This window comes from Scyliorhinus canicula, chromosome 10, assembly GCF_902713615.1.
Source record: "Scyliorhinus canicula chromosome 10, sScyCan1.1, whole genome shotgun sequence".
Taxonomy (NCBI): Eukaryota; Metazoa; Chordata; class Chondrichthyes; order Carcharhiniformes; family Scyliorhinidae; genus Scyliorhinus; species Scyliorhinus canicula.
The window spans coordinates 53164789-53190894 of NC_052155.1; the positions used below are offsets into that span (position 1 = coordinate 53164789).

General features: G+C 45.5%; 1 protein-coding gene across 3 annotated transcripts in view; it reads right to left on the reverse strand.

Annotated features, from left to right (window-relative positions):
- The window catches only part of LOC119972369 (KAT8 regulatory NSL complex subunit 1-like), a 341283-nt gene that overhangs the window by 87908 nt on the left and 227269 nt on the right, over nucleotides 1-26106 (reverse strand). For all 3 annotated transcript variants that reach the window (XM_038808945.1, XM_038808944.1, XM_038808943.1), the window contains one exon: nucleotides 12788-12929. In XM_038808945.1, coding sequence (XP_038664873.1) covers nucleotides 12788-12901 — 114 coding nt within the window. In that variant the 5' untranslated portion in view covers nucleotides 12902-12929. The remainder of the gene's footprint in view (nucleotides 1-12787; nucleotides 12930-26106) is intronic.

Sequence of the window (26106 nt, forward strand, 5' to 3'; positions counted from 1 at the left end):
GTGCTCCGGCTCTGACCACTACTTTGAAGATCCACTGACTCCAGCCGTTGAGCACCAGCCGCCGAACCGTAAGTGCCAGTACGACGCTCGCTACGCGAACTAAGCCCGCTAGAACCCCCAGTGACCAGAACGCTTGCTGAAGGTTGCAGCCCCAAGACCAGGACGAAGGCCTCGCTCCCTGACCTTGCCTGTTCCTGTTAGATAAGTATTCTGATTACTTTAGTTTAGTCATAGTTTAGTCTCTTAGTGTGTGCATGAATATTTATTATTACTGTATAATAAATATTATCGTTTGGACCTTACTAATCGGTGTATTGTCTTTATTACTTTGAACTTGACCTTGGAATACTTGTGACGTTGTCTATACGGCAACTGGCGACTCCTAAAGCTGAATAAATACATACAACAGAGCCTAGCGGTGTTAAGCACTTGGAAGTTAATACACCCCAATAAACGCGTTTTACGCCCATAGTAAAACGTGCAACATTTAGTGGCGACTTCCTGACGGGACATAGTTGTAAGTGGAAACCCCACACCGTCCAGGACCCTGAAATTTGAATTGGAACTCCAAATTACAGAGAAAGTAAGAAAGTAAAGAAAATCACGAGTATTCAAGGTGTTCAAACTAATAAGCGTAATTCGGAAGTGTGTTTAGTGCATGCGTACTAACAGGGCTGTAAGGTAAAACTGAAAGCATTTTGTTGCGACAAACTTTCGGCAGTTTTTGAACGGAACATAGCGTAAGCCGTACCCGTTTCTTGAAACACAACCCCAGCAACCCCCTGTTCCAAATTAATAAAAGAGAGTCAGAGAAAATGGCCATGCAGGCAATGGAACGTCTGATGGATCCAGAAAAGTTTGTGGTCGCAGCGACCAGCAACAGTAGCAGGGTAGGCCAGTGTCCCACATGGAGCTGGAACTCCGCAAATATTTACAAGGAAAGGGATGGCCCCTTTGGAAAGAGTTTTGTTTGAATGAGGAGACAGGTCCCGGAAGTATAGGACATACTTGGTGGGAGAACCTCTCTCAAATTCACAAAAAGAACCTCAGTAAAGCACGCAAGCCGATGGCGATTGTGTCCTGTTTGGCACAATTGCGAGGCACAGAGGAGGTCGTCAGGACGCTCCGGGCAGAATTAGAAGAAAGGAACCGAATGAGTAAGGTCGATGTCAGGGACATTGAGAAAGAGAATCTGGATCTAAGAGGGAAGTTGATGGAGAAAGGTAGAGAGGTGGATGATGCCAAGAGGGCACATCAGTCTTGTCTAGCCCATCTCAGCAGTTCCCAGACCCAGTACGAAAAGGCTTATCAGGACGTGCAACGTGCCGTTCTGATAAGGGAGGAATCAGAGAAGCAGGTGGAGGCGTTGCAGAGGCAATGCTCTAATCTCAAAGCAGCTTTGAGAGCACTCCATGCTGCAACCACAGAACAAAGGCAAAGTACTGTGGATCACGCGAAATGCAGGAAACAGATTGCAGAGCTGCAATCGCTGCTTTCGGTGCAAAACGGGTTCCAAATGGAACCCAGTTAGATGGAGAAAATGCCCCAGATTGGCAAGAACTAAGTGAAACAGCGCAGCGATATGTTCAGGGAACATGTGCGCCACCAGCGCAGCAGAAAAGGCAGGCACCCCCACCCCCCACAGATCAGATCATAACCGCACCCATGAACCCAGTAACCACGCAGAGAAAAGCCATAACAGAAGGCGCACCAGATATAACCTACACCACCCCCTTAACTGTAACCCAGCTCAGGGACGCATGTGAGAAGATCACTCCGTTCCTCCCCACCGCAGACCCCCACCAGTTTTTCGCTAAAGTAAAACAGCAGGCTACCATGTACGGCCTGGATGAGAGAGAGCAGGTTAAGCTCACCGTGCTGAGCTTAGACCAGTCAGTAGTAGCAGCCCTCCCCGACCCACAGAACGTTGCAGGAGGCACCCTAGAGGAGATGCACACCTCCATTTTAGATGCCATCGGGTATAATAGAGGTGACCCCGTAGAAGGTCTTAATAAGTGCCGGCAGAAAAGATCCGAACACCCCACAGCATTCGCAGGAAGGCTGTGGATTCATTTCAATGCAGTTTTCGGCGAGTTAAACAGAGCGCATTTGAACCGGGAAAACATGGTCAAATGGACGCGCACCATAATCTCACACGCAACAGAGGCAGGACAGAGCGCTTGCAACAGTTATGACCCCTCAGAAGAGGCCCATAATGAGAAATGGGTCCTGAAAAGGTTGTCCCGCGCTTGGGAGCAATCAATTCAGGCAAAAAGTAAGGTTCAATCCCCAGAAGAGGCTCAGGCTGCCGCAGATATTCAGGCAGTGAGAGAGCATCAGAAACCCGCATGGGTAAATGAAGGGAAGAGCAGCCCACAACAGAAAGGCCAGGAATGCTATAACTGTGGACAGTTAGGGCATTGGGCAAAAGAATGCAATGCACCCCAGCGATCTCAGAGAGGCCAGCAGACAGGCACTCTGAACCGCAGTAAGGCAAAACCCATCCACAATGTAGCAGTACAGTCAGGACCCACCAATGTGGACGAGACGAACTGACGGTGTTCGGGCTCCCCCACTTGGGTCTGTGACACACTATGGGACTCATCAGGGAGACCCGTAGTCACAGCAAGAGTAAAAGGGAAGCCCATAGAGTTACTGTGGGACACAGGAGGCTCCCGCACCACCATTAACTCTACGATCACGGCACACGCAGACACGTGGCCGACCACCTCCACCATCACACTTAGCGGGTTCACCGGACACTCGCAGCAGGGACATATCACAGCACCCATAGCGATCCAGCTAGGGAACATCTCAACCAAACACTCCGTAGTTCTAGTAAATCTACCCCGGACAGCAGAACACATCCTAGGGATAGACTTTATGAATGCTCATAGCTTGTCGTTCGACCCAGTGAACCAGTGTGTCTGGCGAATGGCTAGATCAGACAGAGCACCAGCCACCCTCACAGTAGGAGACTACGCTAATCGGATTAGCGCAGTGGGAGAGTACTCATTTGACCTGACTACACTCCACACCGACAGACAAATAAAAGCCCTACTGAACAAACACAGGACAGCATTTGCAAGTCACCGTCATGACTGTGGCAGAATGACTGGACCAGTTCACGTTACCGGACAGGACCCCCGACCACAGAAACAGTATAGATTTCCCCTGGAAGCAGAGGTGGAAATAGAAAAGGTGATAGGAAGCTTATTGGAGCAAGGTGTCCTCAGAACGGTAGCCTCGACCAATAATGCCCCTATTTGGCCAGTGAGGAAGCCCGATGGATCATGGCGTCTGACCATCGATTATCGGGAACTCAACAAAGTCACCCCCGCAGTAGCCCCAACGGTAGCTACTAGTCCCGAGACCATGCTCAAGCAGGGACTCAACTCCAAATACTTCACGGTATTGGACATCAGTAACGGATTCTGGTCAATACCATTGGCAAAAGCGTGCCAGTACAAATTTGCCTTCACTTTCAAATCGCAGCGGTATACGTGGACATGCCTTCCACAAGGATTCCACAATTCCCCCTCCATTTTCCACCGACAGTTGGCAAGTGGTTTAGAGAAATTCTCCCGCCCCGAATGTCTGGTACAGTATGTAGACGACCTACTACTGCAGACAGACACAAAGGCAGAGCACATTACGCTTCTGGCCGAACTCCTGGAACTGTTGACTTCAATTGGATGTAAAGTTAACCCAAGAAAGGCCCAGATTTTGGAAACTAAAGTGATGTATTTGGGAACAGTCATCACACACGGCAAACGCGAGATCGAATTCAAAAGAATTGATTCGATTGTCAAATTGCCCCTTCCCTAGAATGTATCAGCCCTCCGGTCGTTTTTAGGACTGGTTGGCTATTGTCGGAACCACATCGACGGATTCGCGACAAAAGCAGCCCCACTCTCAGACCTCCTTAAGAAAGGAGCCCCCTGGGAATGGCTTCCGCAGCATACAGGCGCTGTGGAGGAGTTAAAACGAGCCCTTAGTGCAGCACCCGCGCTGCTAGTCCCAGACCAACTTTCACCCTACGCAATAGAGGTAGCGAGCACCGATCTGACCCTCTCGGCCGTGTTGCTTCAGGAACGGCACGAGCAGCTAAGACCAGTGGCTTATGCCTCCCGACTGTTAGACCCGGTAGAACAAGGATTCTCTGCCTGTGAGAGGCACCTCCTTGCTGTCTTCTGGGCAGTACAATACTTCTCATACATCACCGGACTCAACCCCATTACTATTCTGACCGAACACACACCCACACAGCTACTCCTAGACGGTCGACTGAAGGACGGTTCAGTTAGCCAGATTAGGGCAGCTAGATGGACCCTACTCTTACAAGGACGGGACATTACAGTAAAACGGACCCGCACACACACATATTTAGCAGACAACCTCCAATACCCAGGACAGCCCCATGACTGTGAAATTGTAGCTCCCCTGCATAACACAGGACCCTTTATCGCAAAAACACCCCCCAGGAAGATAGGGAACCCAAAACAAAGCCCCCAACCCACAGACACATGTGGACCCTTGAGGATTTATGTAGACGGTTCCTCCACAGTTTTAAATGGTGAGCGTATCACAGGATGCGGCATCTATGTAGAGGACGCGCAGGGGCGCGCTCTCGAAGAAATCGCTCTAAAACTACCAGGTCACTTAGGCGCGCAGGCAGCAGAGCTCGCAGCCATAGCGTATATAGTGGACCACCCCGATTCTTTCCCCAGCCCAGCAGACATATATTCAGACAGCTTATACGTCTGTAACAGTTTGACCGATTTTCTGCCCCTGTGGAGGACACAAGGTTTTGTCTCCGCAGACGGGAAACCCCTTCCATCAGCCCCGCTACTCCAGCATATTTTAGCAAAAGCGAAGGACAGGACCTTCGGAATAATAAAGGTGAGAAGTCACCATAGGTCATCCCCCCCTGGGAATGTAAAAGCCGACGCACTGGCTAAGGCAGGTTCCAGGCGAGGACACTTATGGACCCCCCCAGCTAGCGCACCAGCTAGCGCCCCTGTGAGCGCAGTCCAAATCTCACAGACAGATATTAAAGATCTTGTAGCAGCACAAAAGCAGGATAAGGACCTCCGGGAGGTTTTTAAAGGCAACTTTGTGCCAGAGTACGAGAGCTTTAAACACGCACTGACCACACATGAGGGTGTGATCATTAAGGAACAACTTTATGTGGTCCCGCAGCAGGACAGGAATGCAATGATTGCTTTATTCCATGATAACCACGGGCATCAGGGAATTGATGCAACAACGAGGCACCTCAGGCAACTCTGTTGGTGGCCTAATCTCAGGACTGATGTCACGCATTACATAGAGAATTGCCTTATTTGTGCACAGAATAACCCGGAGAGGTATTCTAAGAAGGCACAACTTCGGCATACTCGCCCAGTAAACGGCCCCTGGACAAACCTCCAGATCGATTTTATAGGACCATTGCCCCCTTGCAGGAATGGCTATAAATACGTTCTGGTGGTCATCGACACCTTTACCAAATGGGTAGAGGCATTCCCCTCTAGAACAAATACAGCAAAGACAGCTGCAAAGATCCTGACCCACCACATCTTCACGAGATGGGGTTTACCCCGAAGTATCGATTCGGACCAGGGATCTCACTTTACAGGACGGGTCATGAGGAACGTCCTGACAATATTTGGGATAAAACAAAATTTCCATATTGCGTATCATCCACAGTCCAGCGGGATTGTGGAGCGCATGAATCGGACTCTAAAAACTACCCTTAGGAAAATGGTTCAGGAGAATAACTCCACATGGGATTCAGTGCTCCCATTTGCACTCATGTTCATAAGGAACACTGTTTCCACTTCCACAGGCTACACACCACACACACTCATGACCGGACGCCCTATGAAAGGGACAGAATTCCTTTTAGGACTGGACATGACCAGCCCCGAGGTGACAGCCCTCACACACGAAAAGACGGTTAAAGACTTGGTTGAGACTGTGAGGTCTGCACAGATTGCAGCCGCAGTTCAGCTTGGAAAACGCCGTCAACAACGCACCGCTTGTTTTAATAAGACCGTACACCCCACAGAATTCCAGGTTGGGCAACAGGTAATGTTATCTGTTTACAACCCCAGCAGTTTTTTGGCTCCAAAATATTCCGGTCCCTACTCAATTTCGGATAAAATTAGCCCCTCAGTTTACAGGGTAAAATATCCTAATGGGAAGACCGCGTGGTTCCATATTAACCAGCTTAAAGCATATGGGACACAGTCTAACCATGCTCACCATGTCCTGCTAGATGCAGCAGAACACTTCACCCCGCCCACTAGAAACACTTTTCCACCATCCCCCTCACAGACCAGTTCATCAACGGACTCGCCCACGACTCCGCCCACAGACCACAACAGACCACGCCCCGAAACGCCCACAAGCTGCCACAGCAGAGACAGCAGGACAGACACTGACTCTGAAGACAGCGACAGCACACAGCCATACAGCCCACACTGCACCAACTACGACCCCGACTCCAGTGACCCCATGGAAGTCACTTACCTTAAAAACCCAGAACCACCACCCGACCCCGACTACCCCGACAACACACTTGACACAACACTATGGCACAGGGACAATTCCTACAGACTTGTCCGCAATGACGAAAGTGACCCCCGGTCACACAATTCGAAAATAGCATGCCTGATCCACACAAGGGTGTGGGATCCGGGAGAGCAGGACGACACGGTGTCTGACTCCCGACACGGCAACCCCTTTGTGACCCTGTTCACAGAGACAGAGGAAAAGTGAGGTGTCCAGATGATGTAAAATAGGAATCGTTTGAGGGAAACGATGTCCTTTCTGATGGAACCTGCACGTATGTTTGTCTTCGTTTTATGTTTGTTTGTTTCAGGAATGTAAATGTTTCAGTTGGAGGATGGACATCTTCTTTTCAGCTGAAAAGATTGTGACCACCTCACATACACGTTAGCTTGTCCGCCGATGCCTTTGAGAACTTCGGTTCCAGCACACCCAATAGTTTCTCTGCCGAAACCTCTGAGAACTTCAGTTGTATCCTCTGGTGAACCGACACGGTTCACGACTTGTTCCCTGTTTTCAGAACGGAGCATCTTGGCTCCATTGGTTTTTTAGGTGCCCCTCTATTCGGTGAATAGAGGCTGCAAGTCACGGTAACCACATTCGTACCCGTTTAATCCAGGTTACTCAGGCAGTGGACAAACGGCACTGAGGACCCGCCCTGTCTGAGAACCCACTTTGGTCAGCCAAGCTCGGGTATGGCACAGCACGCCCTACCCGGGGATCCCATCCAAATCTTACCCATAGCGGCCCATACGCAACTCATTCGGACGTTTCTTTCAAAATTTTGTTTTCATTTTTCGTTAGGCAGCCCTTCGGCCGCCATCCCACATGCTATTTACATCCAGGAACATTCGGATGGTAAATGAGCAAAGCCTGCGAGACGGCTCGCAGGAGAAGGATTGTTAGGTGTATTCTGGTCTTCAAATTCGCTTTTGAAAAAGAAAAAAATGAGGGGAGTCACAGGGTGTGACTTGGCCAGTCATTTTTAAGGGTCAATCGGAATATAAAAGACAGATGCAATAACAAGTAAAGATCTTAAACTGTGTATTGACAGATACTGTGCTTGATCCCATAGCTTTCGAAGGTCGAGACAGGGATCGAAGCAAGGATTGTCCATACAGCAGGAAGAAAGAAGAATACCAAGATAAAGATGATGGAAGCTCACCTACTGTTGTTAACTGTTGTATTTGTTTGTGTGGAAACAAGACACGTTTCCCCCACAACCCCCACCGTAAATGTTTCCCTTACAACCACTCCCCAGTGCTCAGCTCTGATCAGTGAGGTTCAGACCTGGTGCACTAAATTTATGACATGGTACTCCATGTCATACGTAATCGAATCACTACTGGTGATTGCGATCCTCGTTATCCTTGTACAGACCCTCAGGTTGAGGAAGTGGAAGAGGAGAGCCTCCCGTTCTTGCCCTTCCGTCTATGGAGTTCGATCTCCGATTTTTCGATTTCATCAATCCCCTCTGCCCCATGATGAATAAAGCACTGTGTAAAGAATGAATAAAAATTCGACCCTGTATTGTATTGTCCTATACTCGACTGCCGAGTTAGGAAATGTGATGTTGTGGTGTGAATGGTTAAGGTTTTAGAGTGTGAGGAAATGTTTAAGTAAAGTTAGGGATAATTGTGATAGGTAGAGGTTCCCAGTTTATGGTAATGCATGTCCCCTTTGACATAGCGCCAAGTAGAATGTTAGGTAAAAAAATTTTCTTCCCATAGTTTAAGATAGAGTAGCCCAGGAACTGGCAAGAGGTCAGGGGACACAAAGAAGGCAACCCAGATGCACTCAAGGCGACGTACATTGTGATCCTTCACAATATTTTGATTGTGAGGATCACAAGGAGGGAATGTAGCCACCTAAAATGGATGCTGAGCTACAAAATAGGTCAACCGCTAAGACTGCTGGGAAACAGACAGTTTAGCCAGAACAGCAGTCTGCAAAGAGCAGTTTGCATTCTGCAGCAGCAGAAACCAGTTTGGGCTCAGGATGGAAGACCTTAGCTAGGTGCAAATGGCAAAACGCTTTGCATGCTAATGAGGCCATCAGACTTGAACACCCACACAATAGATACATTTGGTTCTGAATGGACACATTCTAATCAAGGCCCAGACATCGAGGCACCAGAAACCTCCAAACAAAAGGACATAAGAAACGCCCCCTCCATCACGGAGACCCCCTCGCATTGGGGAATTAATCCAGTATCGATAAGAAATTGATCCAATAGGTAGAGCCCGCCCGAGAAGAGGGAAGGACAATGGAACCCCTATAAAAGATAGGGACCTCGTGTTGTCCGGTCTGTTTTTCCGTGCTCCGGCTCTGACCACTACTTTGAAGATCCACTGACTCCAGCCGTTGAGCACCAGCCGCCGAACCGTAAGTGCCAGTACGACGCTCGCTACGCGAACTAAGCCCGCTAGAACCCCCAGTGACCAGAACGCTTGCTGAAGGTTGCAGCCCCAAGACCAGGACGAAGGCCTCGCTCCCTGACCTTGCCTGTTCCTGTTAGATAAGTATTCTGATTACTTTAGTTTAGTCATAGTTTAGTCTCTTAGTGTGTGCATGAATATTTATTATTACTGTATAATAAATATTATCGTTTGGACCTTACTAATCGGTGTATCGTCTTTATTACTTTGAACTTGACCTTGGAATACTTGTGACGTTGTCTATACGGCAACTGGCGACTCCTAAAGCTGAATAAATACATACAACAGAGCCAAGCGGTGTTAAGCACTTGGAAGTTAATACACCCCAATAAACGCGTTTTACGCCCATAGTAAAACGTGCAACACCCACAGCACAGAAAAACATGGCGGAGGAGCAGGGCCAGTGGTCAATGGAGCAGCTGGTCAAATTTATTCAGGAGGGTTTCGCCAAGCAAAAGGGGGAAGATCTAGACCCAATCAAGGCATCGATCGACCGAGTGGAAGCCCAAGGTTGGGCGATCCAGAAGGTCGAGGAGAAGATGGTCGAACACGACCTAACTGAGCTGGAGTTCCAGGTGGGACTGAGGAGGGATCAGCAGAAAGGGCTGCTGGAGACAGTCGAGGACCTGGAGAACAGGTCCTGTTGACAGAATTGAGGATCGTCGGCCTCTCTGAGGGCAGCGAGGGAACGACGCAAGGGCTTACGTGGCGAATATGCTCAAGAAGTTAATGGGTGATGGGGCATTTGCTCGACCCTTGGATGTGGATAGAGCGCACAGAACGCTCACGAGGAGACCGCGTGTGAAGGAGCCGCCGAGGGTGATGGTGGTGCCAATACACCGGTTCCTGGATAAGGAACAGATTTTGCGGTGGGCCAAGCAGTGACCGAGCTGCAAGTGGGAGAACAGCGAGCTGCACATTTCCCAGGGCCTGGGAGCGGGTATGGCCAAAAGAAGAGCTGGATTCAACCAAGTAAAACCGGCCCTTTTCAATAAGAATGTGAAGTTTGGGCTGCTATATCCAGCTCGTTTATGGGTCACTTTTGAAGATCAGGATCTGTACTTTGAGTCGCCGGACAAGGCGATGGACTTTATTAAAAGTAAAGGACTGGCAGGGGACTGAGGACACTGAACTCTTGGGATGGATAGTGCTGTATCGGTTTTGTTAGAGTTATTCTCGCTTTTGAACTGTATCTTGGGATGTTGCTCAGTTTTGTAAGTGAACCTGGTACCGGTTTGGGCAGGGTGGATTCATCATCCTTTCTGTCTTTCCTCTGTGTTTGGTTGGAACTTTGTTTTTTGAATATGTGTGTCCAAGCGGGGGAGGGGGAGGGGGGGGAAACAATAGCGGATTTTGGCTCTATGGGGTGAAGCTACCAGGCTAGCAGGGTGGGCTAGCTTACGGAAGGGCAGTGGGGGGTGAGCAGGTGATAAGTTTGCAAAAGGGGGTTGGAATTGTTGTGCTGTTGATGGAGGGGGGGGCATCGGGGAAATTTCTCTGCTGACAGGGGACGGATGATTGCTGGGTGACAAATGGGAGGTCGAGGACGGAGGGCGCCGAAGGACAGGCTTTCATAGAATTTACAGTGCAGAAGGAGGCCATTCAGCCCATCGAGTCTGCACCAGCTCTTGGAAAGAGCACCCTACCCAAGGTCAACAACTCCACCCTATCCCCATAACCCAGTAACCCCACCCAACACCAAGGGCAATTTTGGACACTAAGGGCAATTTATCATGGCCAATCCACCTAACCTGCACATCTTTGGACTGTGGGAGGAAACCGGAGCACCCGGAGGAAACCCACGCACACACGGGGAGGATGTGCAGACTCCGCACAGACAGTGACCCAAGCCAGAATCGAACCTGGGACCCTGGAGCTGTGAAGCGATTGTGCTGTCCACAATGCTACCGTGCTGCCCCTTGTGGGGGTGTGGGACGTGACCTGGAGGCTGGCCTAAGAAGGGTGATGATTGATTGTCGGGGGGGGGCGAAATGCCTCCTGGTCAGGCTGACCACGTGGAACGTTAGAGGGAATTGAAGGCAGATGTGGCAATGCCACAGGAGATACACCTGAATATAACATATCAGATTGAGGAAGGGGTGGGTCAGGCAGGTATTTCACTTGGGGTTGTACTCTAAGATCGGGGGGGGGGGGGGGGGGGGGGGGGGGGCTGCGATCACGATTAATAAATGGGTGTCATTTGAGGTGGGGGAAATAGTTTGTGGAAGAGATACCAAATCAAGCGGGCTGCTTTCTCCTGGATGATGTCAAACTTCTTCATTGTTGTTGGAGCTGCACTCATTCAGGCAATTGGAGAGTTTTCCATCACACTCCTGACATGTGCATTGTAGATGGTGGGACAGTCTTTGGGGAGTCAGGAGGTGAGGTACTTGCGCAAGGATTCCTAACCTCTGACATGCTCTTGTAGCCGTTGGTATTTATATGGCTACTCCAGTTCACGTTTCTGGTCAATGGTATTGATAGTCGGGGATTCAACGATGGTAATACCATTTAATGGCAATAGGCAATGGTTAGATCCTTTCTTGTTGGAGATGGTTATTACTTGGCACTTATGTGGCATGACTGTCACTTGCTGCTCATCAGCCCAGGCCTGTATATTGTCCAGGCCTTACTGTATTTGGACACCGACTGCTCCAAGGAGTCATGAATGGTGCTAAAAATTGTGCAGTCATCAGCGAACATCCCTACTTCTGACCGTATGATGGAAGGAAGGTCACTGATGAACCAGCTGAAGATGGTTGGGCCAAGACCCCACCTTGAGGAACTCCTGCAGTGATGTCCTGGAACGGAGATGACTGATTACCAACCACCACATCTTCTTTGTGCCAGGTATGACTCCAACCAGTGGGAGTTTTCCCCGATTTCCATTGACTTCAGTTTTGCTTGGCTCCTTAATGACATACTCGGTCAAATGCTGCCTTGATGTCAAGGGCAGTCACTCGCACCTCTGGAATACAGCTCTTTCATCCATGTTTCAACCAAGACTGTAATGATATCAGGCACTAAGTGATCGTAGCAGATCAACTGAGCATCAGGGAATAGGTTATTGCTCACTGATTGACACAATATGCCTCAGAGGACCAAATTGCCTACTCCTGTTCTATGAAACCGGAATCTTTCAAGCCAAGCTCTTCCGTTTCATTGGTACTTACTCTTTGGAGGCACTTTTTCAACAACATGAAATGTCATTGGAGAAAAGGTACATTGAAGGAATCACCAAGTCATTTGGGAAAAAGACAAGTGAACAGGCATGGAAACAAACTACAAGACAAAAATTAAAATCATTGTAAAAATTCAGCTTATGTTTGCAGCAAGAATGCAAACTTTGGCAGAAAACAAAGCTCTAAAAAATGGGGGTAACGGGAAGATTGCGCTGACATAGAATCACAGAAGCAATTAGTTGTCCAACTAATTAACAAATTGCATGGTTCTGTCCCCATAGTCCTGTGTCTTCCTTTGCTTGTAACTGTAACTGAAATGTAACTACAATATCATTAAATGAAACATCTGTCTCTCAGTCCAGTGAAAGTTAATGAAGCCCAACATTGAAAGTCAAGTCCTTCCTCCAGATATGGCACCAATGTGCTGTCCACACAATGTCACAAGAATATGCTGACGATAGGATGAATAGCATACCCTCACCACACAACCCATTTAAGTATCTGGACATTGAAATGGACATCACCAAAATAGTTGGGGTTGCCCAGTCATGGGGGAAAATATATAAAAATTCAGGCCCACTCTGCACCACCTACCTTGTTAGCACGGATCTGCCTGTATATGTCTGTCTGCTGCCTTATTCGATATTCCAGGTCAGACACCTGAGCTTGTAACCATGTCCAACGGTTGACAATTGCTGCCCTTTCCATGGCCCATCTCCACTCTGATCGACGACGTCTGTGAAAACAAATAAAAATGTTAGGATCTCTGGGGGAATAAATTAATGCACTTATCTTCAATTTTAGTTTCATGTAAAGTATCCTAAATATCACACTTGCAAGAGATCAAAAACGTATACAGTCCAACACAGGGTGCTATCATGGTCAGATGGCAAGCAGTCTTATCCAGGTTTTCTTAAAAACAATACAATTTTTCACCTTATTTACCACTTCAAACACCTTGAAAACATTCAGAGTGCAAAACAAGTGAACAGCAGGTTATATGTTTGATTCACATTATCTCTACACAGATTTTTCCGATCCCTTCCATCAAGATTTAATACTCTGATGCAAGGTCATTCGGAAGGAACAAAATAATTGCAGACAGCTTTTCTGATATAAATGAGGCGCCTGGCTCTTTTTTTAAATATACAGTCGCTAGATAGGCATATGTCATATCCCAAATGGGGAGACAAACTTTGAAGTAATTTTTTTAAATGGTAATTAATTCTGGTGGTGCCACTGGCAAAGCCTCTATGTATACTTGTCGTATGAGGAATGGGTGAGGGCTCTGGGTCTATACTCGTTGGAATTTAGAAGGATGAGAGGGATCTTATTGAAACTTACAGGATACTGCGAGGCCCATATAGAGTGGACGTGGAGAGGATGTTTCCACTTGTAGGAAAAACTAGAACCAGAGGACACCATCTCAGACTAAAGGGACCATTCTTTAAAACTGAGATGAGGAGGAATTTGTTCAGCTAGAGGGTGGTGAATCTGTGGAACTCTTTACCGCAGATGGCTGTGGAGGCCAAATCACTGAGCGTCTTTAAGACAGATATAAGTCAATAAGGGAATCAAGGGTTATGGGGAGAAGGCAGGAGAATGGGGATGAAAAAATATCAGCCATGATTGAATGGCGGAGCAGATGCGATGGGCCGAGTGGGCTAATTCTGCTCCTGTGTCTTATGGTCTTATTACCCATCCGTAGTTGCACTGTGATCCACTTAGAGCTTGTTGGGCCACTGTAGAGTACTGTGCTGACTACCACTTCATTGTGTATAATATTATATCATCTCCTCTCTCCCACCACCCTTGAGCAGCAAAGCCTGGTGAATGTCTGTAGATGTGTGCAGCAGACAGGGAGAAGAGTCCATAATAGTTCTAGATACTGAACTTACAGGAGCATGCAAAGATATTGGAGAGTGTAGAACACATTTACAGAATGGTCCAGAGTAACCAAGACTTCAGTTACTTGATCTCCTTGAAGAGAAGGTGGACAAGAGTTGGAGAGCTGTTCAAGTTCATGCATGAAGGTTTAGAGAAGTTATTTGAATGTCAGAAGTATCAAACAACACGAGGCACCTATTAAAAATGATTGGGGGGGGGGGGGGGGAAGAGAGAGAGAGAGAGAGAGAGAGAGAGAGAGATACAAAGACAACATTGAGAAAAAAAAAATTATGTAGCAAGTCTTTAGAATCTGAAATGCATTGCTCAGGGGGGGGGGGGGGGGGGGAGGCAGGCAGATTATTTGTGATTTTCTAACGGGAACTGGAGAAGTGTCTGAAGGGAATAAAGGCTGTGAGGAAAGCACAGCTGACCTCTAGCTAAATTGCTCTTGAAGAAAACCGGCATGGACTCAGCCATCAAATGAAATCCTGGTGTCTGTAACCACTATGAATGGTGGATACAAAAACACGAGCAACTAAGGCTTCACTAGACAAGATGACACTAGCCTCCTCCAGCAGTTGCACAACTTTTCATCAGTGCAGTCTGACCGTGACCATCTTCTCCACTATTGATGGCAGTGTGTGCCATCAACCTGTCAATTTCAGAATTGGGTCTAAAGCTGAAGGAAAAGCTGAAAGATCAGCTGCATCAATCTTTCAGTTTCCACACCCACTAAAGTTATTGTTAAATCCTGTGGCAATTATCAAGTATATTTACCTCTGTTCAGTTCCAAAAAAGTCATATTGGACTCTGTTTCTCTCTCTCGACAGAAGCTGCCTGACCTGCTTAGTCAACACTTTTGTTTTCATTTCCCATTTCCAGCATCAAATATTTTGCTTTTATCCCTCTGCTGTGCAAGACCACAGTGGACCTTAGTAACAGGTCTCACAGCAAAGTTGGACTGTTCAGTCACTGAGATGTTTACATTCACAGGAAAAAATTCACTGTTTTCCGTACTAACACATCAGACTGAACTTCATTTTAACCATTACCTCTATTTTGCCGGCACACAAAAGAAAAACTTGCACCAACCTAATGTGGTAACCAGGCTGCCATCAAATGGTTCCTGCAATCAAAGCTACTGAAAGAACAGTTCATTTTATTGGTTATTTGAGCCAGTATTGGCACCACGCCCTTAATCCATGGTATTTTGCTCTCATATTTATTATTTATTGATCAACATCAATTATAAATTGGCTTATTTTTGCTTGTGGTCCAGGAACAGAAAACACATATGCATTTATTTTGCTGGCTGTGTTTTCAAAGATTGGGTCGATGTATCAGATGAGCATGCGTGATCAGTATGCATGAAACAGCTTATATTTTCGGTGTTGAGTAATTTGGCAGGTCGGACAGCTCTGTGAATAGAGGGAGATCAGCCACGAGGAACAGAAAAATACGTATTCGGGTTTGAAACCTAATCTGTGCTGAGTTGGGGGTACAGAAATCATCTGGCCTCTTTATATTCCCCTTGTGGTCACTTTTATTTTGTTGGGATCAGCTGGTCACCTGGCTTATTTTTGTTGGGGTGGGGGGGAGAAAGGGGAGAGAGAGAGAGAGGGAGGGAGAGAGAGAGAGAGAGAGGAAGAGAGAGAGAAGGGAGAAATCACAGCCAATCACAATCCTGTTCTCACCCGTTTCCTTCTTGGAGCAAAAGGAACACTGAACTTTACAGGGGAAAAAGCAGATGACTGGAATGAATTAGATAACTCTGCCAGAGAGGCACCATAGCTACATAACCTCCTTCTGCACTCTAACTATTCTATGATATGCACCGACATACCCTTCCCAGCAGCAACCAATGGACAAAGACCTGGCAACAAATCTGAGATTCATCAGGTAAATTGCCACAAATTGGAAATCAAACCAGAGGCCATTCAGTCTGTACAGCTTTGTGGTGAACCAGATGGAATCTCACCATTTGGTCACTGAGTGAACTACTTGCCTGACTTTTGTTCCTGAAGACTTTTTGACCCTGCTCCAATCAACCATCCTTCTTGCAAGTTACATATTCAAGAAGTACCACCTCCGGTCTCAGAATCAAGAATTTCATAGGCACTGATTAAATCAGACTGACTGGCCAGCATTAGATCAAATCTATGAAACACAGCCTAACGGCTTGGACCTGCACCAAATACGGAGTACAAAGTTAGGCATTTTCCCAGAAGGCATTTTCCCAGAAGGGGCAGGAAAAAAATGAATGTTAAGCTGATTTGCGAACAGCATCAGAAGAACCTAACAGGTCACCCACCCATCCGCTGAAGTGTGAATGGCACATGACGTAAAGAGAGGGAAAACCCCAAAGGAAACCCTCCATGGCAAAAGGCAGCCTTCCTCACAGGAGGACATCTGAGATTCATCCTCCACCTAGAACTGCAGAAATACTCGAGGGCTTCTTTATTGAGTTTCTGTAAGCAGAAACAGCTCTCTCCTACAGCAATCAATACATTTTCTCAATGCAGCAGCTCCCACAAGGCATAATCACTCCCTAGAAATCAAGACAAAAGTCATCTCAACTCTTGACTTCCACTACTCCCAGCATTTGATTGTCATGGCAAGTTTTGTTGCATACCTCTTGGAAGTATCATGCAACTAAAATTTTTTCAGGCTTTATATGTATGAAGTCACATTTTAGATAACTCCCTTTTAAAAAAAAACTCTTCCCCCCCCCCCCCCCCCCCCCCCCCCCCCCCACCCCAAATAGTTGGAATGAAAAAGTCTTCCCGATGCTAGTTGTGAGCCGAAAATGTTTTGGCAGTTTCATGCACATTCCAGGCAGCTTTAGGTAAATGCGTGTGTTTGCAACTTCCATCGGTATAATGGCAAAGTTAATTCATTTTTAAAACCAACACTAGAATAGATTATTATTCCTCTAATTCTCATGGAGGTGAAATAGGCAAACAGAAGGCAGCTGAAATATAATGCAGAAAATGTGAAACTGAAGGAAGAATGAAGAAAGGAAAAATAAACTAAATGGTGCAATGCTAGGGAAACTTTGGCAGGAACAGGGAAACCCGAGGTATATGCCCAAACCTTTGAAGGTGGGCAGGCAAAGTTAAGACATAACTTACATAATTGGAGAATAAAGTACAAAAGTAAAGTGAAGATGTACCTTAACACAATACTGGTTAGGTGTTCAATTCTGGGCACCACACTTTTCCCCTTTGAGCATAGCTTGAGGGGAAATTTAATAGAGGTGTTCAAATTTTGAATGGCTTTGATACTCCGTGAAGTGTAACTGTTTCCAATGCCAAAATGACTGAAGATCGAAAGGACTAATTTTTTACGGTGCTTAGTAAAAGGACCAAAGATGCAATTGTTATGATTCGGAATGCAGTGGCTGAAAAGATGTTCGATGCTGATTCAATCATGATTATCAAAAGGGAATGGGATTAATACTTGAAAAAGAAAAGGTTGTAGGCGACAGAGAAAGATAGCAATACTAACCGAATAGATCCACGAAAGAACAAGCAAAGGCACAATTCTGTGCTGTATGATTCTATAATTCAAGATATTTAAAGATTGGATTTTGTTTTTCGATATCAAAAGCTCAATAATCAAGTGCATACCAAGTAATGGTTGGAAGCAGGAACATAGGTATGAAGCAAAGTCACAGAGAAACTGGCAAAAGTTTATATCATGGAAAGGGTGCAGAGGATGTTCATAAGAATGATCCTTGGAATGATTGGATTGGATTATTTTCACCTGTACCGAGGTACAGCAAAAAGTATTGTTCTGCGTGTAGCTCAGACAGATCATTCTGTACATGAAAGAAAAATGAAGAATAGGGCAAACATGAAATACACAATGTAAATACAGAGACATCAGTCCGTAAGTCCATAAGAGGGTTGTTTAGGAGTCTGGTAACAGCAGGGAAGAAGCTGTTTTTGAACCTGTTAGTGTGTGTTCTCAAACAATCTCAGAATGAAGGGCTTGTCATATGATGAGCGGTTGAGGACTCTGGGTCTGCAGTCATTGGAGTTTGGAAGGATGAGGTGGGATCTTATTGAAACTTACAGGATACTGAAAGCCTAGATAGAGTGGATGTGGAAAGGATGTTTCCACGACTAGGAAAAACTAGAACCCGAGGGCACAACCTCACGCTGAAGGGACGGTCCTTTAAAACTGAGATAAGGAGGTATTTCTTCAGCCAGAGGGTGGTGAATCTGTGGAACTCTTTGCCACAGAAGGTTATGGGGCCAAATCACTGAGTGTCTTCAAGACAGAGATAGGTAGGCTCTTGATTAATAAGGGGTTCACGGCTATAGGGAGGTGGCAGGAGAATGCGGGTGAGGAACATATCAGACATGACTTAATGGCAGAGCAGACTCGATGGGCCAAATGGTCTAATTCTGCTCCTATGTCTTATGGTCTTGTGGAGTGCACACTCCACTGGACCCAAAATAAAATTGCAAATGCCAATGGTGTTGCTTTGCTGATAGTGGATAAACCAGATGTCATAGCACTGAGTCGTCCAGATTGAAGATCCGAGTTCAATCCTAGCTTGTTGAATTAACTTCAGGCCAGGATTACTGCTGCCTTCTTACCCAAACTTCAATTCACAGTAACCAGAGGCAATCAGTCAGTGACTTTAATTATGGTGCAAAATTAAGTTGCTCAAATGTCAAATCAGTTCTTTCATTCCCCAATCAAATAAGCAAAACTCAAGAGCAAATATTTTGGTGGCAGCCATTTTGTATTTCAATAGAACTTATGTTTTTTTCCTCTTGCTGTCAGTCACCCATTTTTGAAGGTGCTGACTGTTCAGGTTTGGTTCACGCAAACATTCCGGTATTTCAATCAAGTAGCATTAATTAGAACAGACTTACGTTGAATTGGGCACCTCTCTACTGTGTATGCCTTGGTGCTGTTGGGCCAAAGTCATGTTTGAAAAAAATAACAATAAAATAGCAGAAAAAAGACAGGTGTGTTTTGAAATTGTGTAGAATATTTAGAGAGAAAAGTTAACTGAAAAATATAACTGAATGGCCACCGAAGGAAACAAACTCGCATGGCTACATGAACCAAGTGGGGTAGTGGGAGTGACTAGATTGCTACAAGGGGAACTGGCACGAACCAGATAGGTTGAATGGAATAGTTAACGGTTGTCTGCAGCTGAGAGTAAAGAGTCTGGGTGTTGTCTTGCCTGCCTCATGCCAGAGTTAAGGACATCTTCTTAGGGCTGGAGAGAAGCTTGGAGTGGGAGGGGAAGGACTCAGTTGTCGTGGGCCACGTGGGTATTAATGAAATATGTCAGAGAAACAAAGAAGTACTGCAAAGGGAGTACGGAGCAGCTGGGGACGACATTTAAAACAAAATCACAAAGGTAATAATCTCTGGATTACTATCTGATCCACAAGCATTGGGTAAGTAAGAGCAGAGAGTTGAATGCATGGTTCAAAGATTGGTGTGGGAGAAATTAGTTTTGATTCATGGACACTGGCACTAGTACTGGGGAGAGAGCTGAAAAGATGGGATGACCCTCATCTGAACCACATTAGGACCATTGTACTGGCAAAGTGTATAATCAGGGCTGCAGAAAGGGTTTGCATTTTAAATAGTGGGGGGAGGGTTCACGTGAGGGGAGATTTGGAAAGAGAAAGTGCAAGGCAATAGTGCAGGGTAATGATAACCAGCATGTGACAGGAAGGGAGAGAGCACACAAACATATCAGTGCACAAGCAAGTAAGGTCAGAGTAGGTAAAACCATTAAAAAGACCAAATTAAAGGTTAATCATAGTCATAAATATTTAGATCATGGCTTGTGACAATATTTTTGAGGTAATGTTTATTTCTGGGAGGGTTATTGCTGTGAAGGTAACTAAACTGTTGGTTTTGGAGCTGCCAGGACGCCGAAACAAAAATGATAGTTCAGAAGACTGTTCGAGTCAGAATTTTAAAAAGGTGCGCTAACTTAGCTGGAGACATTGTGAAGGAGGGATTGGCTTGGGTCAGTTTGAGGATAGACCAGAACATCATAGAGATGGATGGAGCTTAAGAATTTTCTCTGGCTTCAATTTATCTCTGTGCTGGCTGGGGAAGAGAGAGTGTTCGGCAGCAGGAGAATAGGCTGTACTGAAAGGGTGCTGCTGCTCGCAGGCTCCAGGCAGTTCCAGCAGAGAACCACCAGATCAAGATGGCATGGCCAAATAGTAATGAGTATTGCAGAAGGATGAAGAATGCTAAAACACAATTATACGGTATGTCATTTATTACGTTTTTGTGAAAATGTTGAAACCTGTTTCCAGAGATTTGAAGAAGGAATCCCCAGAATATCCAAATGTATCAATGACACAAAGTCAGAGGGTGCTGAAAGCAGTGTTGATGGAAAGCATAAAATTACAAAGCGATATTAATATATTAAGTGAATGAGATGGAATGGAGGCTATAAAATGACATTGGTAGGGGGCATAGGTTGGAATGCAGGATACCATGGGTGGCGGGTGCAGGGGCATGAGTTCATACGAGTAGGCATGAATGTGGGATGTGTACTGTGGCGAGCTAGCGGCTGTTTTTCTTTAAGACAGTTGGATAAAGTGCCACAGCACCAAGGGCGACCATTCAGAAGGCCACCTCTGCACCACGCAGCCTGTGGCTGCGTCCACACTGTTCCCGATTCCACCACTCCCACCCAGAGGCTGGAGCAAAAATTCAGCTCATTAAATCTACCTGTCTGCTCACTTTGCTAATTTGCCGACATATTCAATTTCTTTCCGCAGTCTTCACCACTGTTTGCTGAAAATCTTACTCAGCAAATTTCAAAATTATTTTACCAATACTCAAGGCCAACGTAAAGAACATATTAAATAGGCACCTCAAGCTATTATGTACCCGGACCAGGCCCCCATCAGTTGCTAGGATACCGGACAGAAACTGAAATATTTTATTTAATTTTTTTTAAGACTGAGAGGACAGGATACTTTGGTCCAGGAGAGATTTTATGCACAAATAGGGATATGGTCTATTAAAACAAACTTTATTACGAAGACGGCATTACTAACTTTATCATAAAGACAAATAGCTTATAATTACCAGTCAAACAATGTTTCCCAATATAATCCCAACCACTACCTTTATCACCACTCAAACAACACCCATCTCAGTTCAAAAGTCACTTTTAAATACAGTTCGCAGACTCAGGAATACTTGCTGTAAACATGTCTTGGATAAACTACTTTGAGAAACCGATATCCAACAGGGCGGCATGGTGGCACAGTGGTTAGCACTGCTGCCTCACAGCACCAGGGATCCGGGTTCAAATTGTTCCTATTCTGTTCACGGACGAATCTTTAACTCACTGTCTTGAGATCAGCTGCTGGTCTTTCCACAATTAAAACTGTAACTGACTTTCTCCAGTAACTGCTAGCCTGTCCACAGACAGATCTAACCGTACTATTTTGAGAGCACAACTTCTTGTCTGTTCACATCCCAATCTAAAACTAAACTAAACCCTCAACACTTGCCTGCTTTAGCCCTGGCTCCTCCCATTAACTACAATATATTCTAAGATTAAACAAAGTGTCTCCAATTATCTACTCCTCAGGGGACCCTCTTAATATTAACAGAAGTCCATCAGCCCAACTTCAGCAAACAATATCCCTGGCTGGGCAGCATGGTGGCACAGTGGTTAGCACTGTTGCCTCACAGCTCCAGGGTCCTGGGTTCAATTCCAGCCTCGCGTGACTGTCTGCGTGGAGCTTGCACGTTGGCCCTTTGTCTGCACGGGTTTCCTCCCACAGTCCAAAGATGTGCAGGTTAAGTGGATTGGCCATGCTAAATTGCCCCTTAGTGCCATAAAGGTTAGGTGGATTACAGGAGAAGGGTGGAGGTATGGGCTGACGTAGGGTGCTCTTTCCAAGGGCCAGACTCGATGGGCCAAGTGGCCTCCTTCTGCACTGTAGGGATTCTATGAATTATGATCTTGCTTTTACAATGCTTTAATTACATGAGTCTCCAAAACTTGTCTGCTGCATTTCAAACCAAAATTTTTTAAAGTATGACTGCAGCAGTCAAATACTATCCCAGGCTTTTAACTCTTACTGCACCAAATATATATATAACACAATATATATGAAATTCCTACATACATCACAAAGATACTTGAGAGAAATCCACTGTGTGCTTAAGATTGCAACACAGAGGCTAGACAGTAAATTGGTCGACAAGGAAAGGGCCCTTTGTGAGTGCGTAACAGGGGAGATACAGTCAGTCTCAACCATAATCTAATTCACAACTGAAAATCATGTTTAGACCTCCAAACATAATGGTAAATTAATATTAGTAAAATGGTATTTTGAGAATACGTCAAACAAGAGATTAAACATATTATGAAATTGGGTGACTTGGTGACTCAGTTGTTAGCACTGCTGCCTCATGGCACCAAGGACCTGGGTTCAATCCCAGCCCTGGGTCACTGTTCATGCGGAGTGTGTACATTCTCCCAGTGTCCTGTGGGTCTCATCCCACAACCCAAAGATGTGCAGGGTAGGTGGATTGGCCACGCTAAATTGCCCCTTAATTGGAATTTTAAAAAAACATTATGAAATCAAAGTTATTGACAGCCATTAATCTCATTGGTTTCATGTAAAAGGTCTGTGTACTAACCCATTGTGCCATCAAGTCCCCCTTTTAAAAAAAAAACATACCTTTTTGTACAAGAGGACCTTTTTGTACAAGATGACAGGGTTAGAGTTCACGAAGCCAATGATTTGGGCTATTTTTTTAAAATAATGATGTATATCAGCAAAATGACAAACTGTGAACACGAGGCTGTATGTGACAGTTTGTCCTAATTTCTGTCCAAACTCTCCAGTAGACCCTGTCCCTTTTTGGGACACAATAAAATGTACCTGAACACATGGTTCACTTTATGAACATGCAAGACTCAACAGCAAGTTGTAGGCTTCTGTAAATATATTCTAAATTCCTAGATGCTTTATCAGATGTTTATGCACACACAAGAGGGGCTAGGAATCATGTGGCAAGTAACTCACCATTCTGACTCGGAACAATATAATTGTTCCTCCACTGTCACCAAGTCAAAATCCTGAAACACCCTGCCTGAACAGCACTGTGGGTATATGTATGCATACCACATGGACTGCAACGATTCAAGGTGTCGGCTATCCACCTTCTCAAGGACAATGAGGGATAGGCAATAAAAATGCTGGCCAAGTTAGTGACACCAATGTCCCCTGAAAATAATTTTTGAAATTGGGCCCAGGCCCTACTACCAATATGGTTCAGAATGACACTAAATGCTGCTGTTGCAAACTGGGCCACTGGAGGAGACAGGTAAAATTCTCAACAGGCTGCAACATCTGGTTTTCAGAACTCCTGTCAGAATCTCAAGTCCCACCCCAACAACAGAAAACCTTTCTTTATCAGATACTGTACAGATTAAATGCCACACAATGCTGAAAAAATATTTGCAACAATTGGACTTGAAACAATTTCATGTATTACAGTAACAGTTCAAATTTACAAGCCTTCTTCAAAATGCTTCACAATTGAAGGCAAAGATCGAACTGCAACAGTTTTAGAGAAAAATAAATCAATGCTCAAAGGAGTTTCGAGTACAATGGGAAATTTATAAATGGGGACACGTTAGCTGTGTAAACCTTATCAGCAACAAATTAATGAACAGATCTCTCAGCAAACAAATGTGGACATATACTTCAAATTAATCACCAATTGCTGACAAAACAGTGTATTATTGTCGAAGAAAACAGAAAGGCAAAAGGTTGAAAAACGAACATTCAATTATCAATCACTACCTTCCACCTTTCCCAAAGGCACGATCAGACAACAGCCTTCTCAATAACTCAATTACAGATATAGATATGGTAAATTCTCAACTTCTAATTATTCTCATTGATTTCACAATGATGCTGGCCTCTTTGATCTTCAGTTTTACTTGGCCTTACTGGCACCTTCCACTCTGAGCCTAATCAGGCTGCAGGTTATAAAAAAACTGACCGTCTGTCTTTTATTCACCCTGATCCAAGCAAATTTCAGGGAAAACTATTGCCGAAATGTGCAATAAAAAATTACTTGGTTGTTGGAAAATACAAAGCCATCAAGAACTGAATAACCCATTCTGCTTGTGAGACAGTTAGAACGAGGGAGACTGCAATGCGTTCCAGCAATGCAAAAGAGGGATTCAGATAACATGGAACATGAGATTTGCTCTGTTTTTTATTACCTTCACAACCCCATGTTAACTGGTAATGGGCTCATTGTTCCACATTTACACTGCCCCGTGGTGCCAAACGTGAAATGTTTATCAATTACAAAGTAACAACATGCCTGAGTGCATGATACAGAAACAAAGCCACCACAGCTGCAATCACTATAATATAGGTGGTCTTGGCGCAGTAAAGAATCCCTGTGTTCAAATAACTATGCAGCATTTTATTTTATTTCTATTAGTCATAATTCATACTGTGCTTCGAGAAAATAGCTACAGTATCTTTACATTAGACCTCCTCTTCAAACTCTCATACTTAAGCTGCATAGCATGGGACTGGGTGTATAACCAATCACATCACTAGGACAAACCATCAATCAGGGCAGACCAACAACACAACTCATCAGAGTGCATCAAACCAGGTCAAATCATAATTCAAAGCCAGAGGATTGTCCTTTTGTTGCTACAGTATTCGTTTATGGGAATGAGAGTCACTGGCAAGACCAGCACTTATTACCCACCCTCCAACAAATCGGGGGATGGTGGTTTGATCCCCAGGGCTCAGTTCCCATGACCAAAATCAGGGGTCTCAGGATCAGGGTACAGAGGAGCTGAAGAGAAACCAGGAAAATATTTCCTTGAAGCAGAAAAGGCCGAGCGGGCCTGATTAAGATGCAGAAAAATATCAGGGGCATAGATAGGGTGGACAAGAACCAACTTTTCCCCTTAGCGGAGGGGTCAATAACCAGGGAGCATAGATTTACAGTAATTGGGCAGGAGATTTAGAGGGGATTTGGGGGGAAATGTTTTGATCCAAAGGGTGGTGGGAATCTCAAACTCACTGCCTGAAAGGGTGGTAGGGGTGAAACCCTCAACATTTCAGAAATATTCAGATGAGCACTTGAAATGCCACAGCAGACAAGGCTACGGGCATAATGCTGGAAAATATGATGAGAATACAGGTGCTTGATGGCCAGCACGGGCATGATGGGCCGAAGGACCTCTTTCTGTGTTAGGAAAAAACTCCGACTTTAATTGCTTTTGAGAAGATGGTAGTGCGCTGCTTTTGTGACTGGTCCATCCACAGTTCTGGCAGGGAGCTCCAGAATTTTGAGCCAATGAGAGGGAAGGAACAGTAATATAGTCAGGATGCTGTTCCTTACTGCATGAAATCCATGTGGTGCCTGGTCCTTAATCTTAGTAAGCTAAAGACAGGCCATGTTCTTCAGGAAATGGGCTGACTAGTCCTTTTTTCCCTTCACCGTCAGTTCAGATTACCTGACGGTACTGGGTTTATGGTTCAGAACGGCTGGGGCGGCGACCAAACTGGAACATATCGCTACGGTACGACAGAAACTGGGCATGTGGGAGCAAAGCTCCCTCTCCATTGCGGGCAAAAGCCTGGTCATCAGGTGTGAGGTACTCTCCGTGTTGCTGTACGTGGCACAGGTGTGGCTCATACCATGGTCTTGTGCCGCAGCAGTCATCCGAGCTGTCTTCAAATTCATCTGGAGATCCAAGATGGATTGTATCCGATGGGACACCATGCACCAATCTCTGGATAAGGGAGAGAGGAACGCCCCCAACGCCGCCCCATCCTGGTGGCCGCCTTTGTGTGTGGTTTCATCAAGCTGTGCATGGACTCCCAGTACGCAAACACCAAGCGTCATTACGCATTGAGGTTCTAATTGTCCCCGTTGTTGCGAAGGATGGGTCGCGCCATGTTCCGTAGAAAATGAAATGGGTACTTTTGTTCTCATTACTAAATTAATGCACC